The sequence below is a fragment of the Triturus cristatus genome, chromosome 4_1 (assembly GCF_964204655.1).
Source record: "Triturus cristatus chromosome 4_1, aTriCri1.1, whole genome shotgun sequence".
NCBI lineage: Eukaryota > Metazoa > Chordata > Amphibia > Caudata > Salamandridae > Triturus > Triturus cristatus.
In genome coordinates this window covers 1124995146-1125022190 of record NC_140585.1, presented here as the reverse complement: position 1 = coordinate 1125022190, position 27045 = coordinate 1124995146, and the positions used below count along the sequence as shown (strand labels likewise).

Genomic DNA, 27045 nt, shown 5'->3' with positions numbered 1-27045 from the left:
GTGCAGAGTGCTGCAGGGACTGGTTAGTGTAGGCTGCCTCCCTCTGCTGCACTGGCTCAGACTGCTGCAGGGATAGGTTACTGTAGGCTGTCTCCCTCTGCTGCTGCGGCTCAGAGTGCTGCAGGGACTGGTTACTGTAGGCTGCCTCCCTCTGCTGCTGTGGCGCAGAGTGCTGCAGGGACAGGTTACTGTAGGCTGCCTCCCTCTGCTGCAGTGGCACAGAGTGCTGCAGGAACCAGCTTACTGTAGGCTGCCTCTCTCTCCTGCTATGGCGCAGAGTGCTGCAGGGACAGGTTACTGTAGGCTTCCTCCCTCTGCTGCAGTGGCACAGAGTGCTGCAGGAACAGCTTACTGTAGGCTGCCTCACTCTGCTGCACTGGCTCAGACTGCTGCAGGGACAGGTTACTGTAGGCTGCCTCCTTCTGCTGCTGCGGCTCAGAGTGCTGCAGGGACTGGTTACTGTAGGCTGCCTCCCTCTGCTGCTGTGGCGCAGTGCTGCAGGGACAGGTTACTGTAGGCTGCCTCCCTCTGCTGCACTGGTGCAGAGGGCTGCAAGGACAGGTTACTGTAGGCTGCCTCCCTCTGCTGCACTGGCGCAGTGTGCTTCAGGGACTGGTTACTGTAGGCTGCCTCCCTCTGCTGCACTGGTGCAGAGTGCTGCAGGGACTGGTTAGTGTAGGCTGCCTCCCTCTGCTGCACTGGCTCAGACTGCTGCAGGGACAGGTTACTGTAGGCTGCCTCCCTCTGCTGCTGCGGCTCAGAGTGCTGCAGGGACTGGTTACTGTAGGCTGCCTCCCTCTGCTGCTGTGGCGCAGAGTGCTGCAGGGACAGGTTACTGTAGGCTGCCTCCCTCTGCTGCAGGGACAGGTTGCTGTAGGCCGCCTTCTCCACTGCACTGGTGCATATTGCTGCAGGGACAGGTTACTGAAGTCTGCCTCCCTCTGCTGCAGTGGCGCAGAGTGCTGCAGGGACAGGTTACTGTAGGCTTCCTTCCTCTGCTGCAATGGCGCAGAGTGCTGCAGGGACTTGTTACTGTAGGCTGCCTCCCTCTGCTGCACTGGCTCAGATTGCTGCAGGGACAGGTTACTGTAGGCTGCCTCCCTCTGCTTCAGTGGCGCAGAGTGCTGCAGGGACAGGTTATTGTAGGCTGCCTCCCTCTGCTGCACTGGTGCAGAGGGCTGCAAGGACAGGTTACTGTAGGCTGCCTCCCTCTGCTGCACTGGCGCAGAGTGCTGCAGGGACTGGTTACTGTAGGCTGCCTCCCTCTGCTGCACTGGTGCAGAGTGCTGCAGGGATAGGTTACTGTAGGCTGCCTCCCTCTGCTGCTGCGGCTCAGAGTGCTGCAGGGACTGGTTACTGTAGGCTGCCTCCCTCTGCTGCAGTGGCACAGAGTGCTGCAGGGACAGGTTACTGTAGGCTGCCTCCCTCTGCTGCAGTGGCACAGAGTGCTGCAGGAACCAGCTTACTGTAGGCTGCCTCTCTCTCCTGCTATGGCACAGAGTGCAGCAGGGACAGGTTACTGTAGGCTTCCTCCCTCTGCTGCAGTGGCACAGAGTGCTGCAGGAACAGCTTACTGTAGGCTGCCTCCCTCTGCTGCACTGGCTCAGACTGCTGCAGGGACAGGTTACTGTAGGCTGCCTCCCTCTGCTGCTGCGGCTCAGAGTGCTGCAGGGACTGGTTACTGTAGGCTGCCTCCCTCTGCTGCTGTGGCGCAGAGTGCTGCAAGGACAGGTTACTGTAGGCTGCCTCCCTCTGCTGCAGTGGCACTGAGTGCTGCAGGAACCAGCTTACTGTAGGCTGCCTCATTCTCCTGCTATGGCGCAGAGTGCTGCAGGGACAGGTTACTGTAGGCTTCCTCCCTCTGCTGCAGTGGCACAGAGTGCTGCAGGGACAGGTTACTGTAGTCTGCCTCCCTCTGCTGCACTGGCTCAGATTGCTGCAGGGACTGGTTACTGTAGGCTGCCTCCCTCTGCTGCACTGGTGCAGAGTGCTGCAGGGACTGGTTAGTGTAGGCTGCCTCCCTCTGCTGCACTGGCTCAGACTGCTGCAGGGATAGGTTACTGTAGGCTGCCTCCCTCTGCTGCTGCGGCTCAGAGTGCTGCAGGGACTGGTTACTGTAGGCTGCCTCCCTCTGCTGCTGTGGCGCAGAGTGCTGCAGGGACAGGTTACTGTAGGCTGTCTCCCTCTGCTGCAGTGGCACAGAGTGCTGCAGGAACCAGCTCACTGTAGGCTGCCTCTCTCTCCTGCTATGGCGCAGAGTGCTGCAGGGACAGGTTACTGTAGGCTTCCTCCCTCTGCTGCAGTGGCACAGAGTGCTGCAGGAACAGCTTACTGTAGGCTGCCTCCCTCTGCTGCACTGGCTCAGACTGCTGCAGGGACAGGTTACTGTAGGCTGCCTCCCTCTGCTGCTGCGGCTCAGAGTGCTGCAGGGACTGGTTACTGTAGGCTGCCTCTCTCTCCTGCTATGGCGCAGAGTGCTGCAGGGACAGGTTACTGTAGGCTGCCTCTCTCTCCTGCTGTGGCGCAGAGTGCTGCAGGGACAGGTTACTGTAGGCTTCCTCCCTCTGCTGCAGTGGCACAGAGTGCTGCAGGGACAGGTTACTGTAGGCTGCCTCCCTCTGCTGCACTGGCTCAGATTGCTGCAGGGACAAGTTACTGTAGGCTGCCTCCCTCTGCTGCTGTGGTGCAGAGTGCTGCAGGGACAGGTTACTGTAGGCTGCCTCTCTCTGCTGCTGTGGCACAGATTGCTGCAGGGACTGGTTACCGTAGGCTGCCTCCCTCTGCTGCAGGGACAGGTTACTGTAGGCCGCCTTCTCCACTGCACTGGTGCATATTGCTGCAGGGACAGGTTACTGAAGTCTGCCTCCCTCTGCTGCAGTGGCGCAGAGCGCTGCAGGGACAGGTTACTGTAAGATGCCTTCCTCTGCTGCACTGGAGCAGAGTTCTGCAGGGACAGGTTACTGTAGGCTGCCTTCCTCTGCTGCACTGGTAGCTTACTATAGGCCGCCTTCTCCACTGCACTGGCATAGAGTGCTGCAGGGACAGGTTACTGAAGTCTGCCTCCCTCTGCTACAGTGGCGCAGAGTGCTGCAGGGACAGGTTACTGTAGGCTGCCTTCCTCTGCTGCAATGGTGCAGAGTGCTGCAGGGACATGTTACTGTAGGCTGCCTCCCTCTGCTGCACTGGCTCAGATTGCTGCAGGGACAGGTTACTGTAGGCTGCCTCCCTCTGCTGCACTGGCTCAGATTGCTGCAGGGACAAGTTACTGTAGGCTGCCTCCCTCTGCTGCTGTGGTGCAGAGTGCTGCAGGGACAGGTTACTGTAGGCTGCCTCTCTCTGCTGCTGTGGCACAGAGTGCTGCAGGGACTGGTTACTGTAGGCTGCCTCCCTCTGCTGCAGGGACAGGTTACTGTAGGCCGCCTTCTCCACTGCACTGGTGCATATTGCTGCAGGGACAGGTTACTGAAGTCTGCCTCCCTCTGCTACAGTGGCGCAGAGTGCTGCAGGGACAGGTTACTGTAAGCTGCCTTCCTCTGCTGCACTGGAGCAGAGTTCTGCAGGGACAGGTTACTGTAGGCTGCCTTCCTCTGCTGCACTGGAGCAGAGTTCTGCAGGGACAGGTTACTGTAGGCCGCCTTCTCCACTGCACTGGCATAGAGTGCTGCAGGGACAGGTTACTGAAGTCTGCCTCCCTCTGCTACAGTGGCGCAGAGTGCTGCAGGGACAGGTTACTGTAGGCTGCCTTCCTCTGCTGCAATGGCGCAGAGTGCTGCAGGGACATGTTACTGTAGGCTGCCTCCCTCTGCTGCTCAGATTGCTGCAGGGACAGGTTACTGTAGGCTGCCTCCCTCTGCTGCAGTGGCGCAGAGTGCTGCAGGGACAGGTTACTGTAGGCTGCCTCCCTCTGCTGCACTGGTGCAGAGGGCTGCAAGGACAGGTTACTGTAGGCTGCCTCCCTCTGCTGCACTGGCGCAGAGTGCTGCAGGGACTGGTTACTGTAGGCTGCCTCCCTCTGCTGCACTGGCTCAGACTGCTGCAGGGACAGGTTACTGTAGGCTGCCTCCCTCTGCTGCTGCGGCTCAGAGTGCTGCAGGGACAGGTTACTGTAGGCTGCCTCCCTCTGCTGCTGTGGCGCAGAGTGCTGCAAGGACAGGTCACTGTAGGCTGCCTCCCTCTGCTGCAGTGGCACAGAGTGCTGCAGGAACCAGCTTACTGTAGGCTGCCTCTCTCTCCTGCTATGGCGCAGAGAGCTGCAGGGACAGGTTACTGTAGGCTTCCTCCCTCTGCTGCAGTGGCACAGAGTGCTGCAGGGACAGGTTACTGTAGTCTGCCTCCCTCTGCTGCACTGGCTCAGATTGCTGCAGGGACTTGTTACTGTAGGCTGCCTCCCTCTGCTGCACTGGTGCAGAGTGCTGCAGGGACTGGTTAGTGTAGGCTGCCTCCCTCTGCTGCACTGGCTCAGACTGCTGCAGGGATAGGTTACTGTAGGCTGTCTCCCTCTGCTGCTGCGGCTCAGAGTGCTGCAGGGACTGGTTACTGTAGGCTGCCTCCCTCTGCTGCTGTGGCGCAGAGTGCTGCAGGGACAGGTTACTGTAGGCTGCCTCCCTCTGCTGCAGTGGCACAGAGTGCTGCAGGAACCAGCTTACTGTAGGCTGCCTCTCTCTCCTGCTATGGCGCAGAGTGCTGCAGGGACAGGTTACTGTAGGCTTCCTCCCTCTGCTGCAGTGGCACAGAGTGCTGCAGGAACAGCTTACTGTAGGCTGCCTCACTCTGCTGCACTGGCTCAGACTGCTGCAGGGACAGGTTACTGTAGGCTGCCTCCCTCTGCTGCTGCGGCTCAGAGTGCTGCAGGGACTGGTTACTGTAGGCTGCCTCTCTCTCCTGCTATGGCGCAGAGTGCTGCAGGGACAGGTTGCTGTAGGCTGCCTCTCTCTCCTGCTGTGGCGCAGAGTGCTGCAGGGACAGGTTACTGTAGGCTTCCTCCCTCTGCTGCAGTGGCACAGAGTGCTGCAGGGACAGGTTACTGTAGGCTGCCTCCCTCTGCTGCACTGGCTCAGATTGCTGAAGGGACAAGTTACTGTAGGCTGCCTCCCTCTGCTGCTGTGGTGCAGAGTGCTGCAGGGACAGGTTACTGTAGGCTGCCTCTCTCTGCTGCTGTGGCACAGAGTGCTGCAGGGACTGGTTACCGTAGGCTGCCTCCCTCTGCTGCAGGGACAGGTTACTGTAGGCCGCCTTCTCCACTGCACTGGTGCATATTGCTGCAGGGACAGGTTACTGAAGTCTGCCTCCCTCTGCTGCAGTGGCGCAGAATGCTGCAGGGACAGGTTACTGTAAGATGCCTTCCTCTGCTGCACTGGAGCAGAGTTCTGCAGGGACAGGTTACTGTAGGCTGCCTTCTTCTGCTGCACTGGTAGCTTACTATAGGCCGCCTTCTCCACTGCACTGGCATAGAGTGCTGCAGGGACGGGTTACTGAAGTCTGCCTCCCTCTGCTACAGTGGCGCAGAGTGCTGCAGGGACAGGTTACTGTAGGCTGCCTTCCTCTGCTGCAATGGCGCAGAGTGCTGCAGGGACATGTTACTGTAGGCTGCCTCCCTCTGCTGCACTGGCTCAGATTGCTGCAGGGACAGGTTAGTGTAGGCTGCCTCTCTCTCCTGCTGTGGCGCAGAGTGCTGCAGGGACAGGTTACTGTAGGCTTCCTCCCTCTGCTGCAGTGGCACAGAGTGCTGCAGGGACAGGTTACTGTAGGCTGTCTCCCTCTGCTGCACTGGCTCAGATTGCTGCAGGGACAAGTTACTGTAGGCTGCCTCCCTCTGCTGCTGTGGTGCAGAGTGCTGCAGGGACAGGTTACTGTAGGCTGCCTCTCTCTGCTGCTGTGGCACAGAGTGCTGCAGGGACTGGTTACTGTAGGCTGCCTCCCTCTGCTGCAGGGACAGGTTACTGTAGGCCGCCTTCTCCCCTGCACTGGTGCATATTGCTGCAGGGACAGGTTACTGAAGTCTGCCTCTCTCTGCTGCAGTGGCACAGAGTGCTGCAGGGACAGGTTACTGTAAGCTGCCTTCCTCTGCTGCACTGGAGCAGAGTTCTGCAGGGACAGGTTACTGTAGGCTGCCTTCCTCTGCTGCACTGGTAGCTTACTGTAGGCCGCCTTCTCCACTGCACTGGCATAGAGTGCTGCAGGGACAGGTTACTGAAGTCTGCCTCCCTCTGCTACAGTGGCGCAGAGTGCTGCAGGGACAGGTTACTGTAGGCTGCCTTCCTCTGCTGCAATTGCGCAGAGTGCTGCAGGGACATGTTACTGTAGGCTGCCTCCCTCTGCTGCACTGGCTCAGATTGCTGCAGGGACAGGTTACTGTAGGCTGCCTCCCTCTGCTGCAGTGGCGCAGAGTGCTGCAGGGACAGGTTACTGTAGGCTGCCTCCCTCTGCTGCACTGGCGCAGAGTGCTGCAGGGACTGGTTACTGTAGGCTGCCTCCCTCTGCTGCACTGGTGCAGAGTGCTGCAGGGACTGGTTAGTGTAGGCTGCCTCCCTCTGCTGCACTGGCTCAGACTGCTGCAGGGATAGGTTACTGTAGGCTGCCTCCCTCTGCTGCTGCGGCTCAGAGTGCTGCAGGGACTGGTTACTGTAGGCTGCCTCCCTCTGCTGCTGTGGCGCAGAGTGCTGCAGGGACAGGTTACTGTAGGCTGCCTCCCTCTGCTGCAGTGGCACAGAGTGCTGCAGGAACCAGCTTACTGTAGGCTGCCTCTCTCTCCTGCTATGGCGCAGAGTGCTGCAGGGACAGGTTACTGAAGGCTGCCTTTCTCTCCTGCTGCGGCTCAGAGTGCTGCAGGGACTGGTTACTGTAGGCTGCCTCCCTCTGCTGCTGTGGCGCAGAGTGCTGCAGGGACAGGTTACTGTAGGCTGCCTCCCTCTGCTGCAGTGGCACAGAGTGCTGCAGGAACCAGCTTACTGTAGGCTGCCTCTCTCTCCTGCTATGGCGCAGAGTGCTGCAGGGACATGTTACTGTAGGCTGCCTTCCTCTGCTGCACTGGTAGCTTACTGTAGGCCGCCTTCTCCACTGCACTGGCATAGAGTGCTGCAGGGACAGGTTACTGAAGTCTGCCTCCCTCTGCTACAGTGGCGCAGAGTGCTGCAGGGACAGGTTACTGTAGGCTGCCTTCCTCTGCTGCAATGGCGCAGAGTGCTGCAGGGACATGTTACTGTAGGCTGCCTCCCTCTGCTGCACTGGCTCAGATTGCTGCAGGGACAGGTTACTGTAGGCTGCCTCCCTCTGCTGCAGTGGCGCAGAGTGCTGCAGGGACAGGTTACTGTAGGCTGCCTCCCTCTGCTGCACTGGTGCAGAGGGCTGCAAGGACAGGTTACTGTAGGCTGCCTCCCTCTGCTGCACTGGCGCAGAGTGCTGCAGGGACTGGTTACTGTAGGCTGCCTCCCTCTGCTGCACTGGTGCAGAGTGCTGCAGGGACTGGTTAGTGTAGGCTGCCTCCCTCTGCTGCACTGGCTCAGACTGCTGCAGGGATAGGTTACTGTAGGCTGCCTCCCTCTGCTGCTGCGGCTCAGAGTGCTGCAGGGACAGGTTACTGTAGGCTGCCTCCCTCTGCTGCAGTGGCACAGAGTGCTGCAGGAACCAGCTTACTGTAGGCTGCCTCTCTCTCCTGCTATGGCGCAGAGTGCTGCAGGGACAGGTTACTGTAGGCTGCCTCTCTCTCCTGCTGTGGCGCAGAGTGATGCAGGGACAGGTTACTGTAGGCTTCCTCCCTCTGCTGCAGTGGCACAGAGTGCTGCAGGGACAGGTTACTGTAGGCTGCCTCCCTCTGCTGCACTGGCTCAGATTGCTGCAGGGACAAGTTACTGTAGGCTGCCTCCCTCTGCTGCTGTGGTGCAGAGTGCTGCAGGGACAGGTTACTGTAGGCTGCCTCTCTCTGCTGCTGTGGCACAGAGTGCTGCAGGGACTGGTTACTGTAGGCTGCCTCCCTCTGCTGCAGGGACAGGTTACTGTAGGCCGCCTTCTCCACTGCACTGGTGCATATTGCTGCAGGGACAGGTTACTGAAGTCTGCCTCCCTCTGCTGCAGTGGCGCGAAGTGCTGCAGGGACAGGTTACTGTAAGCTGCCTTCCTCTGCTGCCCTGGAGCAGAGTTCTGCAGGGACAGGTTACTGTAGGCTGCCTTCCTCTGCTGCACCGGTAGGTTACTATAGGCCGCCTTCTCCACTGCACTGGCATAGAGTGCTGCAGGGACAGGTTACTGAAGTCTGCCTCCCTCTGTTGCAGTGGCGCAGAGTGCTGCAGGGACAGGTTACTGTAGGCTGCCTTCCTCTGCTAGAATGGCGCAGAGTGCTGCAGGGACATGTTACTGTAGGCTGCCTCCCTCTGCTGCACTGGCTCAGATTGCTGCAGGGACAGGTTACTGTAGGCTGCCTCCCTCTGCTGCAGTGGCGCAGAGTGCTGCAGGGACAGGTTACTGTAAGCTGCCTCCCTCCCTCTGCTGCAATGGGACACAGTGCTGGAGGGGCAGTATTCAGACAAAATACGGAAAATATAATATCGAGCTACATAAATAGCAAGTTGAAAATAGCGTAATACAGAAACATCATATGCAAGAATATCGTTCACAGGAATATCAATTAAAAAAATATTGAAAGTGTTCATATAATTTACAAAAAAATCTATGTTGTTAATATTGATGATAAAAATATCGGTTGTTAATAATACTGCTTTTTAATTATTTTTATGTATTTTACTATATATTTTAATTGTATATGTTATAAATTGTTTGTATAAATATTGTTAATGTTTTTACTATAATTTGTATATTTGTAGTACTTTTTAAATTAAATGTAAAAGTACAGATGTGGCATTTACTTTTTAAAAATAAATATAATAGATATATATATATTCAAATTAATTAAATAAATTAAATTCACATTATATTACTGTTACTTAAAAAAAAATATATATATATATATATACATACATACATAAAAACAATATTTTAAAAAATATTTTTGTCATTTACATTAGAAGTGTAGGAAAAGTAATATACTGTATTATGCTGTGATTATGATGGATTATTGATGGATGTAAGGGAAAACTTTTGAAATTCAATAAAAATATTAAAAAAAAAAAAAAAAGAAGTGTAGGAAAACAATACTTTTGGGTTCGATATTTTTGATGCGATATTTTTGTAGCACGATAATAGTGTTGTTGATAATATATCAGTGAACAGTTAGGACAGGCTACTGTAGCCTGCCTTCCTCTGCTGCACTGGCACAAAGTGCTGCAAGGGCAGGTTACTGTAGGCTGCCTCCCTCTGCTGTTTATGTCTCCACACTTTTCAGATTTTGCATATGCGCTGCACAGCACACATCCAAATTGGGAAAGATTTTAAAGATAGGCTAGGTATAGTTTTTTGTACTGGAAGGGTACACTTCCAGTACAAAACCTATGCTAGACATCACGCAGCTATCTTTGCTACCTTTGGTGCAAAGTGCTGTGCATAGCGATAGGCAGCCTGATTGAGCACCAACACTAGGAAGAGAGCAGGACAACACCATATCTTAATAAATGCAGCACTGTACTGCTCTCTCCCATGCAGCACAATGCAATGCAGTAACTTTGATTGTCGCATGAGATTTGAGTAAATCTACCCATAATTTTAATTCACATCATGAAATGAGGTTTAGAATTGTAATCTATGACACATGATTTTTGCCCTCAATGAAGCACTCGATGATGCTGAAGAGACATGGTCCCAGTAGGGATACTTGTGACACCCAGATATGAATCCTTATTTTCCAGTGTGTGTCTCCTTCTGCATCACATATGCAGTTTAGCTTATCTGCCATGATCCACGCAAGGCTCCTTTTCTTGGACGTGGTTATGCTAGTGCCTTAATGTAGAACTCCCACACTAATTTTGCAGAGGCTTCAAACTGCTCAGAATGCTGCTGCCCTCCTGGATTGACATCTTCCCCAGCGAGCCTCTATCACCTCTCATCTGAAGAACTTGCACCCGCTTCCTATCAGAAATAGGATCTTGTTTAAGACCTTGACCCTTATGCACAGGGCGCAGCACCATTCTGGCCCAAACTATCGGTCTTCCAGAATTTAACTCTACTCTCCCTCGAGATCTTTCCGCTCTTCGCTTGGCCATCTGGCCAAAGATCCGAGGGCAAAATGAGCTAGATCTGGAGGCGGATCCTTTTTCTTACTGGGCCCTCAAGCTTGAAACAAACTGGCTGTGGAACTCCGCCAAGTAAATAATGAACAATCATTTAGAAAACAACTTAAGACCTGGCTTTTCACGCGCTAGATAGCTTCCTATAATTTTCTTTTTTGAAACTCCTCGCAGCAGCTGTACGCTTTAGAAATCCCTTCATTCATTCATTCATTTAGGGTTTCTGAGAAGCATATCACGTCTCACTCATCCAGGCCAAGTCCCAGTTATTGGCCGATTGAGATTTGCCTGTGAGGGTCTTTCCCTGCTTATAGTGTGTTTTAGTCCCATGACGTCTAGACACGTCTTGGCACTAGGCCAATTGGACATTACCACAAAAAGTTTCAAGCAGCCCCTCAGAGACATTAATGTAGGGCTCTGCCATTGCCTCAAGTCAGGGGTGTTGGAACTAGGGGTGCGGCCAGTGCTGTTGCCCCCCCAGACTTAGAGGCAGTTCAGAATGGGAACACAATGAGGACATTCAATCCCTTTTCTATCATGGCAGAGTTAGCTGTTTGTTCAAGTTCAGTTGAATTAAATGGTAATTAGCCCAGACAGTAACTTGTGACACTGCACATGTTCATGCATGTTTGTTTAGATATTGTGATGTTAAAGAGATGGCATTAGCTACCTAGCAAACGTTTGTCACTCTTGGGGTTCGGTACTATGGGGGATGAAATAACGAGCCAAGAGAAATGCACCAATGTAAAAACAAACAAAAACATCTCTGTTTTAAATTGTTCAAATATGAATACAAATGATGCCTGTATGGTCCTTTTTAATTGTGAAACTCAATGACAGGTAAGTTTCCAGGTAGGGTGAGAAAACAACCCAATACATGTTTATTGTACCCTTGTATGCACATGTGGCTAAAACCAATTTGATTTATTAATGGTTTCTTCTAGGAAATTCCTTTTTAGAATAAAATTGACAGTTTATCAATATATTTAATAATATTGCATTATAATGCAGAATTGAATCACATTTATCTAAAAAAGGATTACCTTCTCATCAACCTTTTTCTTTCCCTAAACATTCAGAAGTGGAGTCGGAGCGTGTGAGATAAATCAAAGGCTCTCCAATGAATCCCACTGGGTGCCTCGATGGGAATTATTATGAATAAAGCACTAATATGAGCATGGTACAATTACAAGGAGACTTTAGTTGAAGACACATGAAGGAGAAACATAAATCTAGGCCTCAAGTCCATATCAGTGGCGTAACGGAACTTGAGGGGGCCCCCTGCACAGTTTATGCAGGGGGTCTCCCACTTTCCAAACCCAGTCCGGAGCTTTCAAGCCAGGGACCTGCCAGTGCTGAAGGGGTCCCCTGGAGCTCAGAGCGCACCCCCGCACCACTCACACAAAATGAGGACCTCTTGCAAGTCTCATTTTCTCAACCACCCCATCCATAGCTGGCAGCTATTCAGTAGTGCTGTCTGACATGTTAGTCCTTGATAAGTCATCCTCATGGGTCTACTGACACTTCGATTACTAAGAATTTAGGAAATTGCAGGCTGCTGTCCTGTGCCTGCTCTTCTCAGCCAGTCTCAGTCAATGCCATTGTTCTTGCCAGAATCCATAGAGGAGGAGAGACTGTCAGAGCTATGAGCCTTTTGATACTCTTGTTGATGTGCTAATTTCCACTCCACTAGGCTCCCAATGCCCAGTTTGAGCCAAATCGATCCTCAATGAACCTTGCTACATGAGACCCACTCAACAACACTTGCCAGACAACTAGTGAGTTCTTTGAAATTCTGGCTCCTTGTTAGACCAGCCCGTCCTCCTTATGTGGTTCTGTGTATGCTTGGGATGAGCCTGGCTGCTGAGTTCTGGATTGTTTATAGTCTTCTAGTGAGTTGCTTGGTGATCCAGGCATATAGTGCGTTCCTGTAGGCCAACTTGCTGGTGACTTTGACATGTGTGGCTGTTTTTCTAGTGTTGCTTGGGAGCTATTTGAAGATCTTCAGGATGTGGAAGCTAGATACAGTGACGGTGATGACTTGTGCAGTCATATCCAGTCTGATGTCAATGATTCATTATTCTGAGGTTCCTGGCATGGGGTCTGGGTGGGGGTGAGGGTCCAATTTTGGCCAGCCACCACTTGAAGTCCCATGGCAAGGGGTTCTTTCCTAAGTTCACTACTTCTGTCTGGTCAGTGTTGGTCTTGAACCAGTTGGCTTTCATCCAGTAAGCAACTTCAGTCATGAGGGCAGTGAACTTGTGTGTCTCAGGGGTCTTGTCTGAGAAGGAGAGTATGAGCTATGTGTCATCGATGTAGAAGAGTATGTTGATGTGTGCACGGACAACACTGGCCAGAAGGATCATGTATGCGTTGAAGAGGGTGGGGCTTACGAATTAACCTTGAGGCACTCCACAGATGAGTCTGCGGGTTTCCAATGAGTAAGGGGCCAGGGTGATAGTTTGTGTTCTATCCATTAAGAAGGAGCAGATCCAGGGGAGAGCGGCTCCTTGGATGCCAGTCATGTGCAGGCGCCTAATGAGGATGGGGTATGAAACAGTAAAATGCTGCAGAGAGGTCCAGAATAATTTGGGCTGCTTTGTCTCCTCTGTCGAGGATCATGCGGATGTTGTCTGTGGCGGCGGTGAGTTCTGTTTCTGTACTGTGGTTGGTTCTGAATCTGCACTACATGGGGTTAAGGAGCTGGTGGTTGCTGAGGTGTTCAGTGAGGTATCAGTTAATTTGTTTCTATAAACCTTTGCTGGGTACGGTAGGAAGGGGATTGGTGTGTAGTTGGAAACTGTGGCTGGGTCAGCAGATTGTTTCGTTAGCAGGGGCATGATGTTGGCATGTTTCAAGCTTCCAGGAATCTAGCTGAGTAAATGGCGGCATCGCAAATGGGTGCTCATCATTACACAGGTATGCTTGAGTACTCTGAGTTCTGCTTTTCCTTTCTTAGTTATGGTGTCTCCTACTGTGGGCTGTCCCAAAATGAAGTGTTTTTCTCACAGAAAGAAGTACCTTGCACATCAGGGCAACAAAAAACATCTGGTGTTTATGTATCCACAGTACTACATGAAAGGCAAATGCACACAATGGTGTATAAATCAGCTCACCTGCATGGTGATGGCATTCTGTCCAAAGAAAAACCTACATTACACTTTTATGCATGTCACTTGGAGTTTGTAGGCTAATAAATAAACACTTCAAAGGAATGATATTACTGAGAACAACTTTTTTCTTGATTTTATTTAATTTTAATGCACTATCACAGAAAGCCACTTCGCAGCACTGCATGAGCTAGAACACTGTCCTATTCAATATCTCAAGCTGTTGATGGACATCAAACATTCAAACTCTTATGATGGTCCCAGTTATGTTGGATCCTTGGGTGAGAGAAATGGTGCAGTACCTACAGAAGAGGCGAGTTCCGCTTTGGATTTCATTACGATTTGTAGGGATCTTTAAATACTCGAAGATTGAGCAAAGGGGCTATAATATCGTATCTAAACTGCACAGAGAGATAATCTGAGAATCTACACTGGCAATATCTTTAATTGCTAAATAATGAATGTCCAACTTTCAAGTTGGGCCTTTGTAAATTAGTCTTAAGTCTAATGGGCCTGTGGTCTTGAGGAGTTCTTCAAGCAAGCGAGAGTAGGGATTCTGCCACTATAGACTGAAATCAAAAACAAAACAGCATTGGATGATGCCTCCCTTTGACAACAGGTGTTGAATCAGTGACTTAAAACGTGCTACAAGCCACATGAATACCTACAGTATAGGAATCCACCAATGTTGTGGCAATGTACAAAATGGCGCCTGGGGGAAAATGGAGCAGTGATTTGTGTGTTAATTTGCAAAAACATAGTTTGATGTGTCAATGTAGAAAACTAAAATTAACATGGAGGCATTACAACTTATTGCATAAAAAATTATATTAACTAAATCATACTGCTTAATATACAAAAACAAAACAGTGTTTACACACTACAAATAATACATCTATATGTGTTTTTCCTAGGTAAAATCTTGGTCTTACACAGTAGACATTTTGGATATCTTCTCAGTGTTACACAATGCTTCCCATGAGAGGATGGTGCTGGTTATATCGAGTTGTTACTGTTCTATTGTCATTTTGTCCTTCGTCGACTTTGAGGGCACCCCCTCTCATCGAGAAGTCCCCATACATTATGGTTTGGAACGCTCCAACTGAACAATGTGAAACGCGTCGCAAGACTCATCTGAATCTCAGGCTTTTCCAGCTGGTAGGAAGTCCAAAAAAGACTGCCACCAATCAGGCGATCTCTTTGTTCTACAGCGACAGACTTGGCTACTACCCCTACATTGATGAGGTCACAGGTGAGGCTGTTAATGGCGGGATACCTCAGTTCATTCCGTTCACTCATCATTTGAGGAAGGCTGCAGAAGACATTAGCTTTTACATACCAGTCAAAAAACAAGCTGGGCTGGCAGTGATTGACTGGGAAGAATGGAGGCCATCTTGGGTCCGAAACTGGGCATCGAAAACTGTATACAAAAAGCAGTCTGTGCAGTTTGTTCAGTCAAAGAATCGCACCCTCTCCCCACAGGAAGCACACTCCATCGCCAGAACTGAATTTGAGGCAGCATCTGAGTTTATAATGAGAGAAACACTCTCATTGGCAAAACATCTGAGGCCAGACAAGCAATGGGGATTTTTCCTCTTCCCCGAATGTTATAATTATGATTATAAACAGAAACCGAAGGATTATACCGGACATTGCCTAGATATAGAAAAGAAAAGAAATGATGGACTCGGGTGGCTCTGGCGGGAGAGCACAGCGCTTTATCCCAGTATTTACCTGGAAACAGTGTTGAAATCTTCACCGAATGCAGCGCTTTATACAAGGCACCGAATTCAGGAAGCAAAACGGGTTTCCACTGTCCACAGTGACGGTGCTCCGCTGCCAATATATGTCTACTCGCGCCTTGTGTTTACAGACGACCCACTGACCTATCTCACTCTGGTAAGTCATACTGCCATGATAGTCATTATATAGATATGATCAACATACAGATATTGTATATAGGATAAATTACTGTCTTTCTATAGGATACAGATTATTGTGCCTTGATTGCCAGTACTGCCTGAAATAGGTTCAGTAGTCAATAGTATTTTCTTTATGATTGACCTCCTTTGGCCAAAGAACACATTGGACTTTTCTTCTAGAAACGGAATGTGTGTTCATTATTGATTCAGATTTGTGCTGCTACCCTCACTCAGGTATTTGTACATGAGCATCAGTGCACAGATCTTTTGTGAATACGATGGGTCACAAATGGGTTGTGCAACATTTATCATACAGTTCTCAAATAACAAGCAGTCACACTCTACAAGCCATGGCTTACCAACCCCTCCACCATTGCAAGGTACCTCAAGAAGTAAACTGCCATCTAGATGAAAATTAGGAGTCAGTATGATTTTGAATTTCAGACAAAACATCCTCATGCCGCCCTACTTGGTCTCGCTGCCAATAGTTAGAGTTCCTGATTTACAAAAGTCTAATCTCAAATCGGTGCCTCTGTTGGATCCATACATATACAGTGCTAAAGAACAGTCTTTTAATATAATCAACCACTCACAAGACAATCCTTTCACTCCAAAAGCCTTTAGTTTTAACTACAGAACCCTCTTATGTTAGAAAGCTAGAATATTTCAATAGAAGGAAACCCCTTATGGAGAAAAAAACACGCCTCTTGTCCCATATGTAACTGGAAAAATCTCATAATAAGCCAGTTAATACTTTTCTTGGTGTACCTACAGCTGTCACACTGCTCTGTTGACCAGAACACTGACATTTCTAGGCACACCAAGACAAGTAGTCTCATTTGCAGGTTGGGGTTTTCTAAATAGGTGATACTGCTTAGTGGAGTGAGGGAGCATGGGTGTTGCAATCCTTGATGAAACCCGAGTAAGAATGGTCAATGTCATCTCCTGGTTGAGAGCTTTCTGTGTGGTGGTGCAAGGTAGCTGGGGAGAATCGGTCATTCAATTTCTACTTAACCATTGACAGTATAGTAGGGTTTTTTGCGTTTTTGGTCTTCACTGCAGAGGGTTCCTCTGGGGGATTTGTTTACCCATGAAGATATAAGTCAGTCTTTGAATGCTGTGTTCCCCAATCCCCGAAGTTTCAAACACTGACCATGTGTCTCCTTTTCCCACCACCTCCATGCAGCTCCTTCACCCATCCACAATGAAAAAATCAAAGATTCTCTTTGATGTTTCATTGCAAAATTCAATATAGGTCAGTTTTAGATAAACAGTGTGCTATCCACTAAGTACCATCTGGGAAAAACAGTCTCCCTAATGACAACATTTATAGAATGTTATTAAAAAAAGTAGGTATTGTACAACTGAATATATGAAGCATTTATTATTTATAAGGATACGTTGTAATGAAATTGGTTTCAGTATAAAGGTGCACAAGATAATCTACATACTGTGCACATCTATAAGAATAAAGAGCTCCACAAAAATACAAATAGTGGCTGAAGGACAGAACATATTCAAAGATTATGTACGTCATATCACATTGGTCGGTTACGGTCAACATGCCAATGTTTCAACCCCATTCATGTTAATTGCCTTCATCTGGAGAACTGCATTTTATTTTATATTAGACCAGCAGAAGAAAATCTGACAGAGAAGCCATACAGAAATTAATGCAACAGGCTAGAGGTTAGGCAGAACTCTCTAAACTAGTTGGGCATATCATGCTATAGGAGGTTGGAGGTTGCAGCTCTCTTATAATATACAGGCTGTATGTCACACACTAGAACAGACTAGAGGTGAATCTGGACTTTACCATATGCTCCATACAGTTCAGTACGAGCAGACTAGACCTATAATATAGATATCATACTACAACAAATTAGCTCTGCATTGTGCTTATCCTAGCCCAGACAGAGAATAAATGCCTATTTGCAGCCGATGTAATTACTATGCAGTCTGGGGATAGGTTACCCTAGCAGATCTAAATGCTTGGTAAATATGCCTTCTGGTCTATACCATATAATACATGTTCATGCTGTAATGCTACTAATGCCTTCTGATGTATGTCATATAGTGCATTTTCATGCTGTCATGTTACTAATGTGTAGCATGTTTATTTGACCACTGGTATTCCACATGTTTATTGAACCACTGTATTTCCAGGGTGACCTCGTACACACTATTGGAGAAAGTGTGGCTTTGGGCGTCTCGGGTGTTGTGATGTGGGGCGATCTTGGTTTTGCAAAGAGTGTGGTACGTCAAATCACTTGCTTCAGTTTTTTTTGTTTTTATTTTTTTGTAATACCTTACAGCTAAAACTATTTAGATGAAATTGCCATTTTATAATTGGATAGGGAATATGTATTAAGTAATATGTGCTCAGGAGTGGAGGCTGGGTATTCGTAATGACGGGACACTATCACAAGCAACACCACCATTAGGTCATTCCCAGATTGCTCCCACTGCACAGCTTAGATATCTCACAACCATGTAATTCTTGCTACAGCTAAGAATTAAATATAGTACCCAATGTTTCCTAGAAACCCCTTAATCCCACTGGGGTAGCAAAACAAATCAACAGCAAGAATAATTAACTGCCTGGTGTATTCAAAGGTCAGGAAGAGCAATGTATAGGCATATATATTTGTATTCTCTGAAAACATTAGACTACTGTTTACACTGAAAGGCCAGATTGAGGGCTTTACCCCCTTAGCTGTATCCATTATCCACAAACAAGTGGTTAATATCTTTGGGCATGCTGTTATCTCATGAGGATGGCATTCGATGCTGTTAGAATCTGATCGTGCTTGAGAGATCCTGAGGGTACCTTGCGAGCGGCATATGCGATTTGTACAGTGACTATTGTTATTGAAGCATAGGCAGTAACTTTCAGCTGACACGATCCTGAACTCAGTGGTGTTATAGCTATATTAGAGTGTAATGCACGTATAAACGGCTCAATGTATAGGGCATTATAACGACTTTGTTCTATTGCCTGCGCTGTGAAGGCACAGCGGGATTCCAGCTTCATTCCAATGGACGTTTCCCTCTCAGTCGTGCTCAGCTACCATGGGAAACTCCATATTGAATGTAAAGTAGATTCTTCTCCTAGGCTAGCCCCTACAGGATTTATCTGAATAGCAAATTAATGTTCAGCAAGGAGGGGGAGAGGAAGTCTAAAGGCAGGGCACCCAGGTAAGAGAACAGAAGAGGCAAGATTCCAAAAGTACATTTAGAAATCACAGTATAGTATAGAGTAAGGCACTTTATGAATGACGTTGCCACACAAGGTGTACCTAATACACAAAGGTATAATTTCATTCAAAATGCCCATTTCTGATGTATCATCCAAATGACTTATAACTATTTTTTTGCTTTCACAGAGAACATGCAGAACGCTTGACAGATACCTACAACATGTATTAAATCCGTACATCATCAATGTGACCTTGGCAGCAAAGCTGTGCAGTCAGGTCCTGTGCCAAGGCAAGGGGGCCTGCACGCGGAAGCACTGGAATGCCAATGACTATCTGCACCTGAACCCAAACAACATCTTCATCAGAACAGGAATGCATGGGAAGTATTCCGTCATTGGACATCCAACTGTGGGGGATTTTCAGCAAATGGTTAAGAAATTCTACTGCAGCTGCTATGCAGGATATAATTGTCACCACAAAGGCCGTATTCACAGACTCCCAAACATAAACATCTGTATATCGGATGACATCTGTATTACAGCAAGCCCAGGTAATGGGATGAATCTTCTTTGAATGTAAAGTGCTGTCAGCGCGCATTTAGAACAAGCATTTACAATTCCATAGGTCTCACATTTGCGAGGGTTTAAGCTATTGACATTGTAAATGACAATGCCTTTTATTTATCTATTTTGATAATTAACACAAAAATAAAAGGCATTGTCATTTACAATGCCAATAGCTCGAACTCTTGTAAATGCAAGACCTATTTAATTTCAAAGAAGCGGCTGCCATTGTCCCGGGCTGCTTGGAAAGTGGAAGCACGCATGGCGTGCTGAATGTTGCAGGAAAGCATCTCATGCCTGCAGTAGGAGAAACTCATTAAAGAAAATAGTGTTTACAGACTAAATAAGACATACCATGTAACAACAGAATTAAAAAGGCCAGTCCTCATGGAAAGTTACAAATTAAGAAAAGGCGGTACTAGGGAGGAACTAACAAGCCTATTAACGAATCAGAAGCCAGCATTTATGAAGGACAATGACACAAACCAATGAAAAATATGGATGGAGAGTGGGCGGAACTTCAAGTCCATAATCGAATACAGCATGCCTTGCAGAACAGCACATGCGCTGCCAAGGCTCGACCTAAAAACAGTAACCAAATAACAAAGGTACACCTCACAGGACATTTTAGCTTGGCATTCGTTAGTGCAAGTAAGGCAATCCTTGGTGCAAACAGCATTTTATTGCTGTTCTATGAATGCAGATTTGCAGAGTTAGTAATGTGTGAAAAAAATATTTGTGCTTGTTTGCTATATTACATTTTGTTGTGGTGGTTTTGTGTGTTACGTTATTGCATTGTGTTGCTATGTTGTGCTGTAGTGTTGTGTTTTGTTTTAACAGTCATTTTCCGTTGTGCCCTGTTTGTTTTTTGCTGCATTATGTTGCTTTATTTTGTAGAGTTGTGTTCTGTAGTGCTCCTTAAGTACTTCAGAGATGTTAACAAATGCTGCTACATTTCCAGCTAAAAACCAGCAATTTCTTTAAAGATCCAGTGACAGATAATAGCACACAACCGTCTAATGTTGAAAAATAGTGATGCTTCACCTCTTCAACTCTCAAGACACTAGTTAGCCCAAAACAACGACTGAGACCATAGGGCCATATACCATAAAGTGAGGTCTAGGGGGAGTTAAATCATTTCCACAGGTTTAGTGTGACTGGTGTCTTCAGTACCTGAATACCTCGAGCATTGTTATTTGACCACTTTAGACAGTAATGAAATGCTGCTTTTCACACAGATGTTCAAACCGAACTCTGCTTTTAGCTGGAAATATTGCAGAATTTGTTGACTCATCTGAAGTAAACAACTGTGCATAATGTAATAACAATAACATACACAAAGGATAACACAGTTAGTGCACATCACAATGAAACAGTCAAAACAAAATGTAACACAACCACTGTACCTTTTAACAAAAATCACACTGAAGTAACGCAGCTTAAAGCGTAGCAGCAAAATTAACAGAACACATAACCACTGCAACAGCAAATGTGCACAGACCTTCTTGTGATAATATCACCCCCAGACTCCTGTTATCAAAATACAGTGGTAAAAGGTGTTTGGAGCACGCACTGCCTTAACTTACCACTGACAATGAAATATACCTAATCAAAGGTTTTGTGACCTAATTCTCCCCCGCCTTATAGTGAGCTCTGAATTAGGGGTGGGTGGGTCTCGCAGTATTAGACACTGGTGAATTCCGCGGAGTTACATAAAAACTCCATGAGATTCCACGGAGTTCCGCCAATGGGTGGAAATAGGCACATCGCACTGCTTGCGCTGTGATTAAGCCCCTGGAATGCATTCCACAATAAAAAAAAACATTCCAAACAGCACTAAGGGTAGGCCAGAGGCGCCGCTACTCGAGTTGAGTTTGCTGCCGCTCAAGTAGATTTTCTGTTTGAGTGGCAGCCTTCTGACCGCGAATGGTCACGCCCACTTGTGTTCGAAAACTATCAATGGATGTCCTCCTAGTGACCACAAATTAAGATAGGGGACCCCAAATCCCGCTTGCCAACTTACTGTTCTGGAATTTGTCCAGAATTCCATTTTACAAGAGTATCGCGGAATCACTAAAACCCTGCCAATTCCGCCGGCGGAACAGAATATTTCACCTATCCCTAGTGATAATTTAAGTGATGTGGCCCAATGTAACTTTCAGGAAGGATGCAGTTAAATATGATAGCTTCTTTGAACATGTTGGTAGAAATGGGAAGCCAAATAATCAAATATGTAGCTGTGGAATAGGAACTTTGGGCCTGATTTAGAGTTCAGAGTGTGGGACATTGTGTCTCGTTTACCGTATTGCAAGTGCATTATAGCCTATGTCACTAGTAATATGGCGGATGGGCTATCTATCATTTTTTGGAAGAGTATCCCTTCTTATGAACTATATATAAGACCGAATCAATTGCTGCACATCATAAACAAAAAAATGAAAGAAGGTGTCAGAGCAATTGCATACCGATGCCATGAAGAACATGCAAATGTTTGCCGTAAACCTCTGTTTTGTATGTTATTGGTTGCAGTGATCTCGCACAAGTGAATATTCACACTTAATGTTCCCTAACGTGATGTCACAGTATCTGCAGCTGCCTTCCCCCACTGGGACATCGCAGACTGTGAAAGGGATGCCATACTTCTGCCATTATCTTTTCCTTGCTACACCTGCCCTATTACCACAACCTCTTCAGTCCTCCTTCCCTTTCCCTATTCATCTGCAGTCTGTCTTTCATCCCTCTGTTTCCTGCCTCACTCTGTAGCATGCCCCAGTCTGTCTTCCCTTCCACTAATGTCCTTCTCACTCTGCAGCATTCCCAAGCCTGTATTTCTACTCCTGCCCCCAATCTACATCATTCACGTGCCTTGTGTTTGTGTCCCTTCTCCTTTGCCTCACTTCCTTATGCCTCCTGCCCACTGTCTGTGTCCCTGGCAGAATTTGCCAATTGCATCTACCTCCAGCCTCATCTGTGTCACTCCACCTGCTTGTCCTCTCAGTCTTGAGTCTGTGCCTTATCTATGCCATCCTCTTTTTGTCTGTCAGCTCCCAGCCTCCTTGCACCTTCATTGTGCCCCAGTTAGTTTCCCATCGCCCATGACCGTCTTCACGTATGAAGGTGTCTGAAAGAGAATGTGCAAAATTGGTATCAAGTACAACATGGAGATGAGGGAAAAACTCCCATGGCTATTCATGAGGTTGTGGATAGTGTAAGTACTTGGTACAGGTTTTTAAATGAGTCCGCTTAAACCAAACCACTCTTATAACTGATAACTAGTTTACATCAGGCAAGTTGTAGGCATTCTCCCAAGAACGCCATATTGCTTACTATGAAAACTCATGTCTGGGAGGACTGTCTTCTCTCATTGGTGGTTGAAACAAACTTGGTAATGAGTATAATGAGTGTAATGTATTCAATAACTTTGTGTCTGTAAATTTACAGAAAATCAGAGGATGCACAGATATTGACTGCAACAGTCACCAAGGCCTACAACAAATGACTGATTTTCAGCAATGATGTCTTAGACCACAGGGTCTATGGTCACTTTCCACCTACTCCACAGCTCTTAAGCGATCAGATGGCCGAAGAAGGGACCTTGCGGTGACAATACTCAAACAGCCAACAATGTTTTTTATCAAACTCAAACAAACATTTGGTGCAGTCGTTCAGGAAGCTGCGACAGAACACAGCGACACAGAACAAACTACCAATGTGCTGGGATTTTTGTCTGATGGCATGAGCAAAGAACCAATCTCCAAACCACCCCACCACTCATCCCCTAATGCAACTAAACAGGGAAACCAGTCAAGAACATGTCTCAACTACAAAGCCCAGCTAAACAGGAAGTCAGACTGATTTCTGCCCCAATAACTGGGCACAGAGATGCTTCAAACTGACTCCAAAAACTCAAGCAGACGTGCAGAGAGCATCATAAATAAAGGTTTGATGACTATTTAACATGGCTAGCACTGAAGGTGAAAAGTATTATGTTATGAACATTTACAGGAGTGGCACTTAAGTCACACCTTTTTAACAGTGGAGTTTGTGTTGAAAAGCCTAATTGAAATTGATAATTAGAATTTTTTTTGCCATATCGGAAGCTATCACTCTTGCTGCTCAATAGCGCCATACAAATTAAATATTCCTCTTATATTAATGAACGTGGACAATGTTGTCCTCATTGCAAAGACAGCAAATAGTTTTCAGAAATTTTTTGATGCTTTTGTTGGTTTTATGACTTCTCTGGATCTTAAAGTGAACTACAAAAAACAAATGTTAGGGTTTGTGGAACCAATAGAGCAAAGTCCAAAGTATTAGTGGTCCATGGGAATGAGATTGAGAAAGTTAATAGCTTCTCCTACTTGGGAATTGCTTTTAAGTCTCAGCTTTCTTGGGACTCTTTACTTACTTTAGGAGCTCTGCAAACCTAGAGAGTAGAGTAGGCACTTTTTAGAGTTGCAGCCCAATTTGGTCAGAAGCCAGTGAAAGAGTTGCTGACTCTTTAAAGAGTGAAGTGTCTATCGATCGCCACTTATGGAGCAGGAGTCTGGGGCTACTGTAATTGTTCCAAGCTCAAGTTAATAGAGAATAACTTTATCAGAAGACGGTATCCAAAAGTGTGTCAACTCTTTTCTGTCACTTCAAACTGGTTCTGGAGTTACTTGAGGACAGAATTGGTCTTGCTTCCCTATTGTTATGGGCTAATATTTGGAATACACCTGAATTGAAATTTACAAGATCTATTATGATGAATTGTCTTTCTTTGACCAATGCTGAAACTATTCCATGGTTTAATTACCTTAAATGTATGTTCCAGGATTTGGGTTTGATTGATTTTTTTAATAATCCCACAAATATGCCCCATCAAGCTAAAGCTGTCATTAGATCCGCTTTTGTAACTAGGGTCAATTCAATTCACTTGCATGTATTGAACCAGTAGAAATCAGTGGGTGATTTAGATGTAACTGTTGTGACTAATCAACCTCATTTTTACCTTGTCTATCTGATGAATCCTCAACATAGATTTTATCTTACTAGATTTCATCTGTCCCTGATGCACTTTTAGGTGGCTTTTCCAAAGCAATGTAGTTGGTCTAATAATCTTAGAACTAATGCCCATGTGATAACTTGACAAAACAGAGCACTTTGCACTTTACTCTCGTTTGCCCTTTGAATAAGTCTGAAGTCTTTACAGCCCTTTTCTTCTTCAGAGGTTATAGGTTTCTCCTCTCTTTGGACTCTATGAACATTTGTTGTGCAGTTTTAAATTTTATCAGAGGAGCGATTGCAATAATAAAGGAATATGGATAAGGGAGGGTCGGTGTGTCTGTATTGGTCTGTTTCATTTTTTATTTATTACAGGTGCTTAAAGTTGCATTGAACCAATGGGGGTGCAGCTATTTTTTCTTATCTACTGTGATGAATTTACCTATTTCTCTTTTCATATGTATTTTGAATATGTTCTTATGATAAATACTTGTATCATGGGCTTTTATGATTTGTTTTAAATCAAATAAAGCTTGTTCGACTGACTGACGAATGAGGCGTCTTTAATTCACTAAAAGACAAGTTCTAATCATGGAGCTTTAACACAAGGCTTTCAAGGAGCAGAACAGTTCACTTTAACAAGTGTATTAACCCACTGAGCTCTCTTCTGGTCTTGACTGACACTGACTTACTCTACACACACATTATTAAAAGACCAGCAGATCTTCTCCATCAGGTAACCAGAAATGTAATGTATGTATATACAAAACTCTTTCAACCTGATTTAAAGTTAGGTGGTCACAAATAAATTGTGGGGTTTGTGGACTATGTGTTAAAACCTGACTTGCAGGATCCACCTACAGTGAAGAATTGCCAGAAGAATTGCAGCATATTCTCAGTGCAAAGATAATTCTGCCTGAGGGATCTACAGAAAAGGTGAACCCTAAAGTGGAGGCTTTAGCACTTCCTGCACAAATAATCAACAATTGTTTCAACACAGTTAACTTCAAATCGCCTCCTAATGTGTTGCCTGCATAGTAAGTTTGTCTAGCTGAAGTTTCTTTTTTTTCTGCAGAGTGTAAGGCTCGAAAATAAATTTCTAGATGGTGTCAGACCACAAACCAGGTAGGTTTTTGCCATTCCATCAAGTGACCTTTGAACTGGACCTTAGTAATCGCCCCTCTCTAACATCCTCATTGTAGAACCAAAGTTGGACAACGTGATACCTATAATGCAGCATGCACTCCTTCCTCAGGGGTTACTTTGGTAATGGAGGGCTAAGGAGCAGTAGTCTATTCTAGGGCAGGGTTCACTGATAGAACATCGATGACACAAATATCAATGTGAAACATATTGATTAAAAAAATATAGACTACAAAAAAATAGACTCCCATACCTAAACAGGTAAGTACAAAAATATCGACTCAAAAATATCGATGTAAAAAATATCGATTTAAATATATATATCTGATAAAATAATATATATTAAATATTAAATATTAATATTAATTTTAACAACATAAATGACATTTAGGGGCCGATTCCAATCCTGGAAAAAGGCTGTACGAATCGATGTACGGAGCGTTTTCTCCGTACGACTCGTACGCGGTAAACTTTCCGTACAACCTAGGAAGTACGATTCGTACAGAAAGCCTATTTCCATACGTTTCGCACAAAAGACCGTACGGGTAAAAAAAAACAACGATTCTGATCCGGAACAACTTGTACGCGACGTCCGGACGTATTCAAGCAGCGGTTTCCAGCCCAGCAAGTACGATTCGTCCCTACAACACTCCGTACGGCTCTTTTTTTCCGGGAGCCAAACACAGCCGGAAAAGCAGAGTCCTACGCAAACCACTACGCAACGGAGCCCCGGTACGAGACGTACACGCCATGAACCCCATTGTACGTGTCATCCCGGTCCTCCTAGCCTACGACCTGGTGCACCGGACCCGACGCACACGCCGCAGAAGGTGAGAACAACACCCAGGGGCCAGGGTGGGGGTGAGGGGCAGGAAACATACCCCATACCCAAATCCAAACCTATAATATGGAGCCCATACATTACCACCAGGGTCTGGTCACTTGGGGGGGCGTGTCCAGCAACCCCTGCCTACCGCAACAACAGAAGTGGACGTGTACGGTGCGTTGCACACGTACCCCTACGGCACCAGTAGAATAGTGAGCACACGTACCCCTAAGGCACAAGTAGAACAGTGATACGGACCGTACACACGCAATGAATGCGTGGGTACGGTGCGTTGCACACGTTCTCCTACGGCACCAGTAGAACAGTGATACGGACCGTACACACGCAATGAATGCATGGGTACGGTGCGTTTCACACGTACCCCTATGGCACCAGTGGAACAGTCATACGGACCGTACACACGCAATGAATGCGTGGGTACGGTGCGTTTCACACGTACCCCTACGGCACCAGTAGAACAGTGATACAGACCGTACACACGCAATGAATGCGTGGGTACGGTGCGTTGCACATGTACTCCCACGGCACCAGTAGAACAGTGATACGGACCGTACACACACAATGAATGCGTGGGTATGGTGCGTTTCACACGTACCCCTATGGCACTAGTTGTACGGTGCGTTTCACACGTACCCCTACAGGCACCAGTTGGACGGTGCATTTCACACGTACCCCTACGGCACTAGTTGTATGGTGCGTTTCACACGTACCCCTACAGGCACCAGTTGTACGGTGCGTTTCACACGTACCCCTACGGCACTAGTTGTACGGTGCGTTTCACACGTACCCCTACATGCACCAGTTGTACGGTGCGATTCACACATAACCCTACGGCACCAGTTGTACGGTGTGTTTCACACGTACCCCTACGGCACTAGTTGTACGGTGCGTTTCACACGTACCACTACAGGCACCAGTTGTACGGTGTGTTTCACACGTACCCCTGTGGCACTAGTTGTTCGGTGCGTTTCACACGTACCCCTACAGGCACCAGTTGTACGGTGCGTTTCACACGTACCCCTACGGCACTAGTTGTACGGTGTGTTTCACACGTACCCTTACGGCACTAGTTGTAAGGTGCGTTTCACACATACCCCTACGG

The 27045-nt window shown here is 47.2% G+C and overlaps 1 protein-coding gene across 2 annotated transcripts in view; it reads left to right on the top strand.

Moving 5' to 3' along the window:
* Positions 1–24450, top strand: part of LOC146856131 (hyaluronidase-like) — a 30048-nt gene extending 5598 nt beyond the window's left edge. The window contains exons 2-5 of one of the 2 annotated variants that reach the window (XM_085654165.1): positions 14197–15181; positions 17371–17460; positions 18591–18954; positions 22409–24450. In XM_085654165.1, coding sequence (XP_085510291.1) covers positions 14252–15181; positions 17371–17460; positions 18591–18954; positions 22409–22434 — 1410 coding nt within the window. In that variant the 5' untranslated portion in view covers positions 14197–14251 and the 3' untranslated portion in view covers positions 22435–24450. The remainder of the gene's footprint in view (positions 1–14196; positions 15182–17370; positions 17461–18590; positions 18955–22408) is intronic. The other variant, XM_085654166.1, reaches the window with a different exon arrangement.
* The last annotated feature ends 2595 nt before the right edge of the window (positions 24451–27045 follow it).